General features: G+C 39.6%; 1 protein-coding gene across 1 annotated transcript in view; it reads right to left on the minus strand.

The window, feature by feature from the left end:
* POU2AF2 (POU class 2 homeobox associating factor 2) overlaps positions 1 to 15,301 on the minus strand; it is a 37,030-nt gene extending 21,729 nt beyond the window's left edge. The window contains exons 1-2 of the mRNA XM_066253650.1: positions 15,168 to 15,301; positions 6,918 to 7,021 (exon numbers count right to left, since the gene is read on the minus strand). Coding sequence (XP_066109747.1) covers positions 6,918 to 7,021; positions 15,168 to 15,177 — 114 coding nt within the window. The 5' untranslated portion in view covers positions 15,178 to 15,301. The remainder of the gene's footprint in view (positions 1 to 6,917; positions 7,022 to 15,167) is intronic.
* Between the last annotated feature and the right edge of the window lie 203 nt (positions 15,302 to 15,504).

The following is a 15,504-nucleotide window of genomic DNA, read 5'->3' on the forward strand; positions in this document are numbered from 1 at the left end:
TATTATCATCTTCTTTTGACAGCAAGATGAAGTCATTGTACAATTAGCACATGGCAGAGCTGGGGTTGGAATTCAGGTTGTTTGGAACCGGAGCCCAAACTCTTCACCATGTTATGCTGTGTCGTATATGATGAACTTTAGGTAACCTAAGTGCTGTACGTCCCCAGATGACAGAGTGCTCTCAAACATCAGCTCAAGGATGCTTCAGCTTGACTATTAGCTAGTTCTCAGAGATTCAAATCTATTTAAAATCCCAAACAGTGAAATGGGAACATTTGAAACATGTATAACAATAACAAAGAAGATAAATAAATGGGATAAAGTATTAAAAGTTTGAGTTTTAAAACTGAATACTAAAATGGGAGGGACCCAACTCTCTACTTTTAGAGAGGTGCAGAGAGAAGGAAGGAATTGTTCGAGACCACTGATAGCCAGAAGAGGAGTTCAGACAGACCAAGGAAGGGGCATTTTCTCTCTTGGTGTGGAAGAGCTGTCTTGGATGCATTTTTCTAAAGCTTAAGGGAAATCAAGTAACTGTTGAGATTCTATAATATACAGTTCCCAACTGTGTATGTTTTCTTTTAATATTCACAAGAAATCCAAATGCAAATCACAGATATGAACATTGTAACCTTTATACTCGGTGGTAACTGAAACGTGCCTGTGATTGGTGCCACAAAAACAGCAGCTGGGGATATTAAACTAAACAAACCCCTACCCAGCAGTCCTGACAGAAGGACAGGCAGTCACTAGGCAGGGAGCTAGGCAATGCACATCTGCTCCACAGCCAGAGTTTGCCCGCTTCTCAACAAAGATCAAAGGCTCTCAATCACGCTATGCCATAAATGCAGATATGGCACTCATTTACCGTCTGTTCCTCCAAATTCCCCCATCAATATGTGTTATTGTTGTACTTCTTTCTGTGCATACAATGGCATCCTTCCAAAAATAGTTAGGAAACTTTTTCATCAAGACCCCCAACTGACAACATGATTTTATCTCTTGTGTCCTTGATGTGAAGATTTTAGCAGCTAATTTAAATGTAAGGATTTAAAAAAGTACAGAAGAAGAAAATAATTGTTAGTAATTGTTATTTGAAAAGCAAGCACTTGAGATTGATAGAAAAGAATAACGCCAAATGGGAACAGTTCAGTTTTGTTCTGTGTACCATCTGTATAATGCAGAGCCGATAGAATCCAAATATATTTTCAGCTTGGGATACACCTCTTCAATATTTCCCTCAGTTCAGACCTAGGAAGGCAACCTGAAATCCTCACTTATTTTTCCTCATGTTTATGTCAAATATTAACTTAAAAAACTTTCATAGCTATTTCCATATTGTTGTTCACTATAGTGTTTTGTGAATACACAGATCAGGATAGCTATTAGTGTGTTCATAACCTCCCCCCCCCCAAGAAAAAATATTGAACATCAGAGACTGATTCCCAAGCCCGTTTTAATCTCCTCCAAACTGCATTGTAGTCCCCTTTCCAAGACGCAATTCTAATTCCAAATTAATTTTTACTACCTACTCAGCAAGTTAAAGATTTTCTCCTTGATGCCAGCTGTTGTATATTCCATGATTTTAAATGAATCTTTATGATGGCTTAAGAAAAACTTGATTAGAAAGCTCAATAGCCTGCAAATTGTTTATTGAATCTCAAACCAAACATTTGAAAAATTGTGGCTCAGTCTTCGTGCTTCTTTTTCTTGTAAGTCTTTCCCCCTACTTTACTACACATATCAACAATAATTGTGTGAAACCACAGGATTACGCCTACAATGTACAGAAGTGGTTTTCAGTTCAGTGTTCCGTGAAAATCTTTTTTTGATGGGTGGGATTTTATTCTCCTTTGATTCCTACTGCAAAGATGTGAAAAATATAACATGGTATCAAAAACAGATGCTTTTAGGGAAATTGTGGTAAAGATGGATCAACACAATCTATGCAAACTTATCAAAGTGTGGCCAAGAGCAGAGCAGCAGGACGTGAAATAGGAACTTCCTAAAGAAGACTCACTTAGGGGCACGTGATTTCTAAAATGTATGTGCATTAGCTTCCTTGGGCTGCTGTGAAAAATTACCACAAACTTAGTGGTTTAAAAAGACCAAAATGAATTCCTTTACAGGTCTGGAGGCCAGAAGTCCAAATCAAGGTATAGACAGGGCTGTTTCCTATAGGACTCTAGGGAAGAAGTCATTCTTTGCCACTTTCAGCTTTTGATAGCTATCTGCATCCCTGGACTTGTGGCCATGACTCCGACCTCTGCCTCCATTGCCACATTGTCTCTTCCTCTTTTTAAAAAATTTTATTTAGACAATTAAGTTTAACGGGGTGACATTAGGCAACTAGAGTACACAGATTTAGAGAAAACATCTCCATATCATTTGGACAGTTGATTATGTTGTATACTCGTCTCTTTCTCTTCTGTGTGTCTCCCCTTCTTTCTGTGTGTCTCTCCAAAATTCATTCCTACTAGGATATGTGTGATTGCTTTTAGGGCCCACCTGATAATCCAGGGTCTTTCCTTTCAAGATCCTTAAAATAATTATTTTGCCACCTAAGGAGACATTCACAGGTTCCAGGGATTTGATACTGGATATTTTGTGTCCATTTTTTTGGCCTAGCACAATATGTATGAGGGAACTGCATGGTAGAATCTCCCATCTCCTCAAGTGATCCTTTGACTGCGTGTAATCTATCTTGTCAATGGCACATTTTGAACATGTGTAAAGATGGATATCCTATCTGAAATGATCTAAGATATCTGATTTATTTCACCTAATGCACCTGTATGAAAAATAGAAGATAATCTTACTCATGCAATTAGAGCCCCCAAATGCCTGCCAGCAATGTGATTCTTTTTAATTTTAATTTTATTTTTTTTAAAGTGAGAGGAAGGGAGATAGAGACAGACTCCTGCATGCATCCCAACCAGAATTAACCTGGCAACCCCTGTCTGGGGCTGATGCTCAGAACAACGGAGCTATCCTCAGTGTCTGAGGCCAACACTGAGACCAACCAAGCTATCCTCAATGCCTGGGGTGGATGCTCGAACCAATTGAGCAGCTGGTTGCGAGAGGGGGTAAGGCAGAGAAGGGGGAGAGGGAGAGAAGGGAAGATAAGCAGATGGTCGCTTCTCTTCTGTTCCTTGACTGGGAATTGAACCTGGGATGTCCTCATGCCAGGCTGATGCTCCATCCACTGAGCCAACTGGCCAGGGATGTTGTGATTCTATATGATCCCTGCTCTTAGGTTGCATTTGCAGCAGAGGCAGAAATAGGTCATTGAGAGTAGATGATTAATGGGTACAATATTCTTGGGATATACAGATAATCTAGACTAGTAGTTGAGAAATAAAGCATGAGCAGGTAGACAGTAAAGTCAGTTCATGGTGATACCTGATGTTCAAATAACTACATCTCAAGCTTATATGCATTTAATTACCCAAATTTAAAAGGTCATTTAAGTAGGGGTATGAGTAGGATATTAGCATTGTGACTTTGAGTAATGGATATAAGTCAGATTAAGGTTGAGTTCATAGAGCCTATGCACTTGATGCCTAAGAATAAGTGCCATAGCTAGAGCTAGTTTGCACTTTTCTTGTCCTAGAAATTCTTTCTACCTATTTTCTTATGTTTTGATTTTCTTTGTTTGCACGGTCTGAACGTTTGTGTCCAAATTCATATGTTGAAATCCTAATACCCAATGAGATAGTACTAGGATGGGGGCGATTGGGGGGTGATTAGGCTTTGAAGGCAGAACCCTCATGCATGGGAGGAGTACCCAGAGAGCTCACAGGCCCCATGTGAGAATATGAGAAGTCTGCAGCCCAGAAGAGGGACTCACCAAAATGAGACCATGCTGGAACCCTGACCTTAGACTCCAGCCTCCAAAGCTGTGAGAAGTGTTGACTGTTTATAAGTTAGCCAGTTTATGGAATATTGGTATAGCAGCTCAAATTGACAATGATAGCATGTATCAGAGATTTTTCTATCCTAGTTCACTCTGATCTTTCCTTTTTTTTTTTTCTTTCTGAAGCTGGAAACGGGGAGAGACAGTCAGAGAGACTCCCGCATGTGCCCGACCGGGATCCACCCGGCACGCCCACCAGGGGGTGATGCTCTGCCCATCCGGGGCTTCGCTCTGCCGCGACCAGAGCCACTCTAGCGCCTGGGGCAGAGGCCAAGGAGCCATCCCCAGCGCCCGGGCCATCTTTGCTCCAATGGAGCCTGGGCTGTGGGAGGGGAAGAGAGAGACAGAGAGGAAGGGGGGGGGGGTGGAGAAGCAAATGGGCGCTTCTCCTATGTGCCCTGGCCGGGAATCAAACCCGGGTCCCCCGCACGCCAGGCCGATGCTCTACCGCTGAGCCAACCGGCCAGGGCCTAATCTTTCTTTTTAAAAGGGATATGGAATTAGGAGTCAGAAAACCTGCCACTTGCTAACTGCAGCTTGAAAACACTCAATTCCCATCTCTTGCTCTCAATTTTTTAATGGGAAACCATGTAAATATCAATCTCACAGAATTAGTGTGTCTGTCAAATGAGATAACACATAAGGAAGTGCATTTTAAACTGTTCTTATGTAAATAGTGTTCCAGTCTTCGTATGACATGGCCACACTGCCTGTTCTTTTGTTTTTAGCATTCCATCTAGTGGTTGGTGGTATTGTCTCATAGTTGTTTAAATATAGAAGTATTTTTCCTTTCCATTAGGATATCTGGTGTTTAATGGCACAGCCTGTGTACTGTGCATTTCTTATAGCCACTTTCACTATAACAGTTTTGATGTCACTGGGCCAAAAGCAATAGCTCACCAAGTTCTTATCTGGGTAAAGATAAAAACTGTGACCACGTTGTGTGAGGCTTGGATGCTTGCTCTTTGCTTGATGATGAAGGTAAATTTCTCAAAGTACGATGTGCAAACAGTTACTGAAGGAGATCGTTAACAATGACCATTCTTTGGCTCCAGCCCAATAACTCTATTTTAGACATGAGAAAAGGACCATGAATCTGTATGTTAAATAAAATAATATGGCATATTTTTAATTATGTTTATATTGTTGTAATTTTTTAAAAAGTGAAAACATCAAAAAATAAACCTCATTATATGATAGTCATAGAGCTGGAACAAAAAAGTCATGTGAGATAATTATATATATATATTATATCCACCATTGGGATGTCTGCCTTCTAGTCTTTTTCTGTAACTCTGTTGGGTATAGAGCCTTATCATCTGTGTATACAGGTATTGACGACAACGCCAAGCAGTGTTATATCCTCACTCACATTGGGAAGATGCAAAATCTTCTCCTTGATCATGGTTTAATCCTCATTGTGGCTCTTGTTTTCCCGATGGACAGTTTGCCTGGAATTTTCATCAACTTGCACCATTTTACCTCTAGTTGTGGCCAAGCAATTCACATCACTTGCATGAAGTAGTGGTTGATTTAGAGTAGACTCTGAATTCTCTCTCTCTCTCTCTTTCCTTGACTAGATTTGTATGGAACATTATGACACACCCCCCGGATGATTCTAAGCAAGCTTATGAGAAACACTGCACTGAAAGCAGATAAGAAGCCAGTCATGTAGATTTTTCTTTATCAGCTGGGCTGGTTTGCTGAACTAGAAGAGAGGAGATGGTTTAAAGAAAAAGGAGGCAGAAAAGTGCAGCAGAAGGTATTCTTGGATGGGGGAAATTGAATCAAGAGTTGTTCACTTCAAACATGTGCTAGAAGTGTGAGTTTGGAACAGTGTTGGACACATGCTGACATCAGAGCACAGCCCTGTGTGAGGTGCTGCCCATCACTGCTCTAGTTATTCCCAGTCATCTGCTGTCCTTCCCAGCGCCCAGCAATGCCTGACAGATGCCCACGTTCATGTTGTTATATTTTACCTAATAGAATAATGATTATATAGCCATCTTGATAGCAAAATACTATTTCCATTCTAGAATCATTTTGGGGAGAATTGGATGCCACTACTTCAATATTTTAGGCACCTAAAGTATAGCTGTTTGTGAAGACATAAATGGCAGCTGAGGGTTTTAGGCTTAAGACATCATCTATTAGGATTATTTTGTTTGTTTTTGAATTTTTCATTAAATTTATTGGAGTGACATTGGTTAATAAAATTATATAGGTTTCAAATGTACGATTCTATAATACATCATCAGTGTATTGCAGTGTGTGTTACTATTCAATGTCAAGTCTCCTGTCACCACATATCTGACCCCTTCTACCCTTTACCCCCTTCCCTCCACCTTTCCTCTGTTAACCACCATACTGCTGTCTGTGCCTACGGGTTTGTGTTTTCGTTCATTTGTTACTTTCAGTTTTATATACCACATAGGATTTACATTATATGGTTCCTGACTTTTTCTGTCTGACTTATTTCACTTAACATGATATTCTCAGGAGCCACCCATGTTGTCACAAATGGCAGTATTTCGTCTTTTCTTAAGGCTACTGGGTTTTTAAAACCTGGCGTTGCATATTACAGAGAAGATTCACCTAAGTTGTCTCTATCAGGTTTAGAATAACATGTGTCAAAGGACAGCATTATTTTCACCAACTGAGCCTTTGTTAATTCATCACTAGGATAAAATGAAAAGTCAGGACACACTATTCTTTTTCATTGTCACTCGCTGCAGGAGTCAGCCAGTAAGTACGCAGAGCTCTTGTAACGCTTGCTTATGACCTGACAGGTGTGCCATGGTGTTAATACTAGTGGCTATATAATAAGTGCCAGTTGAAGGAGGGTTTTGTGATTGAGGATATCAGACTCCAGAGGTTAGAGATTGCTATATAAAAAAAGGGCGAGGGGAGACAGCTATCCTTAATAGAAAACATACCACACACACACACACACACACACACACACACACACACACAGACTTCAGAATGTGTTGAGACTTACATTAAATCTTGAGTTACTTGTCTGCTTGGATCGTTTTTCTGCCAGTAGATCTTTGACAGTGTGTTTCACTCTCACGCCTTGATACACTCGTTTGCTGTAGTCTCCTGGGATTTAAGCAAATGAAATAGTAACAATCAAATGTGGATGGAGTAATCAGGTTAACCATCTGGAGGGATATATTCAGAGCTGATAATTGTAATGCTATTTTTTGGTTAGAAAGATAGACTTGAATTTGAAGTGGCTTTAATAGAGGTAATTAAGTCCTATATTCTGGTCCTTAATGGAAACTCATCCAAGCTCTGATTAAGTGAAAGAAACATTATTCTATTTTCTACACAATTCTTCAAAGTGTCCTTTTTTTTCTCCACTGATTTGTCAAGATTTACTCAAAGAAGACTTAAAATTTATGCTTTAATCACAAGATCTGGCACTGAATGCAACTGAATATAATGCTTCTTACTGCATGATACAAAGTTACATTTGCATGAATCAGGTTACAAAGTGACAGTAGTCCTGCTGTGTCATAGTTCTACCTGATGTGGGTGAGCACTTCAACTGAAACGTTTTAGGAAGATTATGTTTTTAAGAACAAAGTCATTTGTTTCTGTTTACTGTACTAACTTATGCATCTTAACTTTTGAAAATACAGTGATTCAATATGAGTTGCTGCTTTGAAACTAGACCAAGGATAGAGGAGGAGTCACTCATCCACTTAACAAATACTTATTGAGCACTTAACACATGTATTTATTGGACACATTTTAGTGCTTGAAAATTTGTATGTATTACTTCATATGACTCATGTTATAGATGAAGAAACTAAGGTCTGGGCAAAGTTATTTGCCAAAGTATCTAGTAGTTATAAGCAGACTTAGTAGCTAGGATCCCAATATGCCAAACTGTAGCTCTAACAACCAGAAAACGAACTATTTTTTCTCTAATGAAATGACAGAGCAATAATAGACTTAGAGAAAGAATTCTCTTATGGTTCTGAAATCGGCAACATTGCTTTTGGGGAGAGTGAGTTCCTTGCATCTAAGGATGAGCAAATAAAGGCCGAAGAACCTTTTCTTTGGATTATTATAGAAAGTATTTAAGCACTGAATTAGTAGTTAATTAGAGAAACTGTGTTTTCTAATTCTGAAATTGTTGTTCTGTAGAAGGTTGGATGGTTTCTATTTATTGAGGTGTTGCTGGCTTACTGGCAATATCAGCTGGCACGGAAATCAGCATCAGTGTCTATGGCAGAACATACACACATGTATATATGTGCTTATTAGGTATATAACCACAAATACTCTCTAGTATGGTTGAATTTGTAGATAGCCTAGCATATATTTGAATTATGAGCCAAATCTCATTACAAAGAAGATGAAAGGAAGAAACCAAACCCAAATCAGAAGCAGAGTGATGTACTGATACAAATGACTGCTGGCTAGGAGTCAGTATACTACACAACCACGTTAGTCACTGACTTGGGAAAATCACGGTCTCTCGGCCCCATTTTCTTCATCTGTAAAGTGGGTATAATAATCACTCCATAGCTGATTTCAGAGTTTTATAAGACATGCATATGAAAATGCTTTGAGAAGTATAATATTTTATACAAAATGCCTGTATAAAATGAAGGAAAATAAAATTGAAGTTCTAAGACAATGCATTATTTAATATACATAAAATCAGATGAAACTTGATTTCTGAAAAAAAACAAAGTTATTTGAATAGTCCCTTGGGTCTAATTTTGACAGAATTTAGACTATCTTTTTTCAAAATATAAGAGATATTTATTTAAAGTCACAGAAGTATAAGAAATGGGCTTTAGGAAACAAGTTACAGAGGCAGGCAAAGAAGGGAAGCTTAGCAGACAGAGAGAACCGCTCCTGAGCAGGGGTTCGGGGGGTAGGGAAAAAAGTGGGCATGCTCCTGAGAGGGAGGGAGAGCCCCAGGCTGTATATCTTTGAGTTAAAGATGCCTGAAGTGCATCTTTCAAATCAGCCTCCAATTTGAAGCTTACTGATCTTATGTTTTTGTCCAAAGGAAACTACATGTTGCCTCTAGAATTATGTGTAATATCTTTTAGAAATGCCTAAAGCAGTATTTATTCAGCCATTATTTACTGAACGCTTTCTGTGTCAGCATTGTGTCAGAGATGAGGATACAAAAGAACATGCTGTCAAGTGGGAGGAGAGAAATTCTTAAAAATAATTACAGCGCAAATGTGCTACATACAGTATAAATGTGCAAGAGAAATATGCCGAGGATATTCAGAACGTGTCAGTCCCTATGAGTGTGGGAGGGAGTTAAGGAAAGCAAGGTGACAGCTGAGCTGAGGTCAGGGGTCGCGGTGATGGCGGAATGGGCAAGAGCATTCCGGCATAAAGAACAGCACAGACAGCCGCTTGGAGGCAAGGTCAGAAAGTGTGTGACAGAGGATGTGGCAGGAAGTGAGCCAGGGGAAGTAAAATATGTAGGCCTCAATCATACAGTTTCTTGTGTGTGATGGAGTTTGAACTTTATCCTGTCGACACTGAGCCATTGCAGGCTTTTTAACATGGAAGTCTTATGCTTAGATTTGCATTTTAGATAGACTTTTCTGGCAGTTGTGTGAAGAATGGATATAAGAACCACAAAACCACAAGGAGATCAGGCTGGAAGATTCCAGAATAATTCAGGCCAGAGGTAATGTGGTCTAAGTAGTGGTAGACAGAAGGGCAAGGGTACACAGATTTGGAAATGATATGTATGTGGGAGGGAAGATTCAAGGGTGATTCTCAAGTTTCCACCATGAGGTTGGTCTGAATAATCATGTCCAGAGCCGTCATAATGTGGAATGGTAATGAAACCAGGTAAAAAGACGAAATCTGTTGGGGAGTGTTAGAAAGGCAGAGACACGTGATGGCACACCCAGAAAAAATATGTGTCTGGCACATTTGAATAAACAGACCAGGGGCGGCTATTCCCAAGGGCTGAGAGGATCAATGTCCTGGGAACTTCTATAACAACAATTCCTGAAACACTGGTTGGCAAGCACAGGACTCAACGGTTAAAGATGGAAGCCTGGGGAACATTCTCTGTTGAAGGGTTGTTAGAGAAAGAAAACATTGTGAAGAAGAGATGGTTGGAGAAGAACTAGAAAAAACCAGGGGAATAAGATATCACAGATTTGGCCCTGGCCGGTTGGCTCAGCGGTAGAGCGTCGGCCTGGCGTGCGGGGGACCCGGGTTCGATTCCCGGCCAGGGCACATAGGAGAAGCGCCCATTTGCTTCTCCACCCCCACCCCCTCCTTCCTCTCTGTCTCTCTCGTCCCCTCCCGCAGTCAAGGCTCCATTGGAGCAAAGATGGCCCGGGCGCTGGGGATGGCTCCTTGGCCTCTGCCCCAGGCGCTAGAGTGGCTCTGGTCACGGCAGAGCAACACCCCGGAGGGGCAGAGCATCGCCCCCTGGTGGGCAGAGCGTGGCCCCTAGTGGGCGTGCCAGGTGGATCCCGGTCGGGTGCATGCGGGAGTCTGTCTGACTATCTCTCCCCGTTTCCAGCTTCAGAAAAAAAAAAAAGAAAAAAAAAAAAGATATCACAGATTTCAAGGGGCGAGATTTTGAAAAAGAAGGAAAAAGTATGAGATACAGCAGAATAATCCAGGAAGATAAAGACAGCAAAGTATCCATTGTTTTCCATTCAGTGGTTGGTGTTAGACTTTATCAGTGGCAATTTGGGAATTGTAAAGTAGCTAGAACCTTGTTCCGTGATACTGTTGATTTCATTTTCTAATACTCTCCCCCTTAACGATAATAATGTCAAGGGAAGTGGTGGAGACCGGTAGGGAAATGACTCCTTGAAGTTTAAATGAGAAAGGCAAGCAAGATATTGGATATACTTAGAGAGAACTACAGAGTCAAGGAGACATTTGCTTTTCTTTTTATATCCATTTATATACTTATGGGTGGCAGAGATTTGAGGACTTTTAAACAAGACAGAAGGAGGGACTAAAGATTCAGGGAAAAGGGAGAAAATGATGGAAAAACATTCTGAAAGGAAATGGGGGTCAAAGGTACAAGTTGGTTCTCAGCCTTTGAGATCGGAATAAAGAAGGAGGTGGCGGTGGTTGGGTGTTATGCTCAGTGACCAAGACAACTCCTTGCTACTAGAAGCAGCCTGGGGTAGGAGAATGACTAAAATATTCTATGTCAGAACAAGGCAGGAGTCAAAGCCAGACAGACAAACCCGAGTGAGAATGCACACAGAGATCCTCACAGTGTGACCTCCAGCAACAACATCAGCTAGAAACAGACATGCAGAGTCTCAGGCTCTCCTCCAGAATTCAGTCAACTTTTCAGATTACTGAATCAGAAACTTTAGGGCTGGGGGGTTGAGAAATCCATGTTTTAATAAATCTTTCTGGTGATTATAATGAGAATCACAAGTATACATAAGAGTAAGGACTTTATATAAGGTTCCAGTGGAGGTGGGGGCCAACTTTAAAGGAAGCGTCCCTGGCTGAGCACAAAGAGGAATGTCTGACTTGTTGACGGCAGGTGTTGACTGGGGTCTGAGAGGCAGGAGGAGGTGGAAGTCAAAGAGGTCCTGGCTGGATCCTTTGTGTGTTTGCAGAGAGTCTTGGCTTCACTTTTTTCCAAAGGTCTTTTTAATTGATGATTTCAATCTGCATTATCTATTTATACTTTATGTATATGCTGATAAGCCAGAGGAAAAACACCTATGCTAAAGAAGTTTAACAAAAAACCGTATGTTCATGAATAGAGAGATAAAGTTCACGAGATGGCAAATAACCACATCAACACCTCTAAATTTTTACATAAAACAATCAGTCTTACATATCAGTTGGCACCAATTGGGTACAAAGTGCAAAGTCTATATGCCACAGGGGATGCACAATAAGTTTGGGACATATAACAGATGTCCTCAAAGAGATCCTTTGTTAAAAAGTGAGAGAAATAAGGCATTCACGTGTATAAGAATAGGGGAGTGAAAAAGGACATTTTGGATTGTTGATGAACATTTTGTGGAAAATGATGGGACTTCTATTGGATTTAGAAGGATATGTATGGCTTAGGAGGAGGGAGAAAGGTATTTTAGATATCAAATACGGCATGAGCAAAAGCAAAAGCAGAAAGGAGCAAGGAAGATGTAGAAAGGGTAAAGAACTAATGTAACTGTGGTGGCTTAATCAAATAAAATGCCTTATATATAGGAGAGAAACCTTGGCCAGGATTAGAACTGTACATCTAAGAAACACCATTAAAACTGTAGTAATAATTAAAGCTAGAAAATGAAGTTCGCCTAGGAAGACTTTGTATCAAAAGAACAGAAAGCCACACACTGAGTATTGGGAAAAGGTTACAGTTCTGGCTCTCAGGGGAAGGCAGGGGGCAGGAAAGTGGGGTGGAGGTAAGGAGGGGGACAGGTCAGAAATGGAAGTAGGTAATGTACTATCAGGATAGCATCAGAGAAATGAAAGAAGGAAGGAGCATGTAGAGAAAGAGAGATAACCAGTGTCTCCCGGCTGAGGAAAATGAAGGCCCAGGAAGACCGCAGGGCTTGGAAAGGCACAGACCTTTGGAGAATGCGGGAGAGTGGTTTGAAAAGAGGAGGCAACGATAGTCTTTCTCTAGTTCTGAGAAAACAGGGCAGTGGGTGTATACCGTGTTCTGAAGAGTGGTACCAAAAAGCAAACACCAACATTGTAGACAGCACCTAAGGTGAATTAAAATGTTTTAACTAAGGGATGGAACCTAGAACAAATTCTTTAAACTATCATTTGGAATTTTCTTTCTGTTTTTGAGAATTGTCAAAGTGCCTTAACCTACGCTACTCTTCTGTTTTGTCCTACAGTGATTATTTAGAGTTGACAATGTTACCAGATCCCTACTCCCAAACATTATTTTCCTTGTGCATTGTGTCTGTTTAAAGACTCCACACCTGCATAAACCAGGACACTTGAATTTTTATTCAAATACTCTACATACAGACTTGCATTCAGATCAGTTGTTGAGAAAACAAGGACATATGTTTCCGGAGAGAAAGCACAAGCAAATTTACTAATAAGAATCAATTTATTCTTTAGAATTTGGAAAAAAAAAATTGTACTGTAGCATTGTGGTTATGTATATGCAGCAAATGATCTTAGTCACGTCCTCTCTTTATTCGCTGTTTACTGTGCTGAAGAATTTACCTCATAGTAAATTCAATGATGCTGTTCCTTTAATGTTGTTTTTGGAAATTAAACATTTTCTGCATCAGTTCAAGTTCATATATTTTGAAGTTGAATATTTAAAATGTAGGCAATCTCTAAACTTTTTATTTGTTAAATATCAACTACATTTATGGTATTTAAAAAAAGTTAATTTTAAATTGAATACACTTGGATGTTACTGGTTAACAAAACAATACAGGTTTCAGGTGCACAGTTGTACGATGCATCTTCTGTACACCGTCCTGTGTGTTAACTCTCCCAGGTCAAGTCTCCCTCTATCAGCATTTATTACCACCTCACAGCAGTTACCACACTGCTGTTTGTGTCCATGAGTTTTCTTTCTCTCTCTCTCTCTTTTTTTGGTCGTATGAAGCACATTCTTATTTTACTATTTTTTTTTATGACATTCTCTGGAATACATTTTCTTGTTTTTAAAATTTTAGAGTCTCTAAGCAGTTTCTTGTTACATAAGGAAGGCAACAAAGAGATAGTGTAAAGCAAAAAAAGAACAAAGAAAGAAAAAGAAAAGAATAAAACAAAAAGTTTATCTCATAAATATAGAAAAGAACAATTTATATTTTGAGTTGCATCATTTGACAATTTCAGAATTAAGATACTAGATGATGTCTCCCTGCATTGTAGACCCTCAAGGTATGGAATATAGCCATGTTCTCTGTCAAGACAGAGAGAATAAAACTCCTAAGTGATGAGTTATTGGTGGTCAGCATTTATGGGGCCTTTATTTGACTGCCTGCCAGAGAAGTACCAAGAATGAGGTCTGGACAGGCCAGTGGCATTGCAGTGTGTTGGTGCACCATCTGACTCAGGTGTCAGTCCTGGAACTGGGGGTGTCCCCTTCCTGCCTTGCTGAGGAACAGAGCCCCCTCATGGGGTGCGGGGTGAAGCAGATACCCACTTAGAAATAGTGTTATGTCTGCACCAACTGAGGCTCAGCATTTGTGGTTCTACTTCTGATCTGGAAATTATATCATATTAGTTTTATTACGGGAAACCTCCAGGAGAATATAAAAAAGGCACATTTAGCAACTTACCTTCAAAACATTATTAATTAATAAGCAGAGAATAATGTATACTGTTTATGAAATCTTAAACTGGAAATAAATATGGAAACTTTTAAAGAACTGAAGCCAAATTAGTTAACCTATAAGGATTGTGTCGAAGTTTGGCTTGCCCATAGAGCAGGCAGGTGTCCAACTACTGGCCCTCCCAATAGCCACTGCTCTCTCCCACCTGTTAAGCCTTATAGTTGGACCCCCAAAACTCAGCATTTCTGTCAATAACCAATTCGAATGGCTTTTGCTATCTTCATATTTTTTGAGATCAGATTTTGAAGAGCTGGGACATTTTTAAAAAGTATAGTTTTTCTTTCAAGGTACTTTACAAGGCACATTTGAAATAGTTCTTGTCATTATTTATTGACATTTAAAATGCTAACTTTTTAGACTCCGATTTGGGTTTTATTCTATGCTGATACTAATGTCTGTATCTTCAGAGTGCACAAATTGAGAAAGATCTTTGTATAGTTTGAACTCATGAAATGATGGCTCAGGTTCTTTCTTATCTTGTGTTTGTGGCCAATCCTTCATTTTTAGCTTAAGAGCCTGAACCAAGAAGTCTGAATAAAATATATTTCCAGTTCTCTATATACAGAAGGCTTACTTGGAGTCATTACATTTAACATAAAATCTCACTAGACTGAAAAAGAATGCACAAATCCCAAACCCTCATTTTAAATATTGTTCAATAGACTAGATCTTCTCAAATAAATTCCAACCTAAGCTCTATGCAGCAAAAGTAAATCTAACAACTAGTAAGTAAATGTGACTAGAATGATGAAAATGTTACCAAGAGTTCTAAATTGTTGATACCTGGTGTATATTTTCATATTTTTATGTGTTACCCAGAGTTAAGGACATCTCTTCTTATCCTTTGCTTCATTTATGACTTTGTGATGTCAAAAATAAACATTAAGAATATTAAAATTTTTTTTTTTAAATTTTAATAATTGACACGGACTCACCATTTTCCATTCTTGGTGGTTCTGGTGATTTTCCTCGTTAACAGCGACGTAGGGTTTCTGGTGAGTGGCGTACTCCCCTCGAGGAAGGCCCTGCTCTCCGGGATAGTCCAGCCTGACCCTGTGGGCAAAGCTGCTGTGCCTGGCAGTGAGGCTTCTAAAATGACGTGCTTGACATTTTATTAAATGCAAATTCTTTAGCGTCTGTTGCTCTATAATTTGCATCCCCAATGTAGGTTGTAGATGAAGGTACCTTTTTTCCTCTCAAGAAGATTTTTATTCAGTAATAATAAGTTTCCATTAAAAACAAACTTTCTAAAAAGTTTATTATAGAAACAAG

The sequence above is a fragment of the Saccopteryx bilineata genome, chromosome 1, assembly GCF_036850765.1.
Source record: "Saccopteryx bilineata isolate mSacBil1 chromosome 1, mSacBil1_pri_phased_curated, whole genome shotgun sequence".
NCBI classification, from domain to species: domain Eukaryota; kingdom Metazoa; phylum Chordata; class Mammalia; order Chiroptera; family Emballonuridae; genus Saccopteryx; species Saccopteryx bilineata.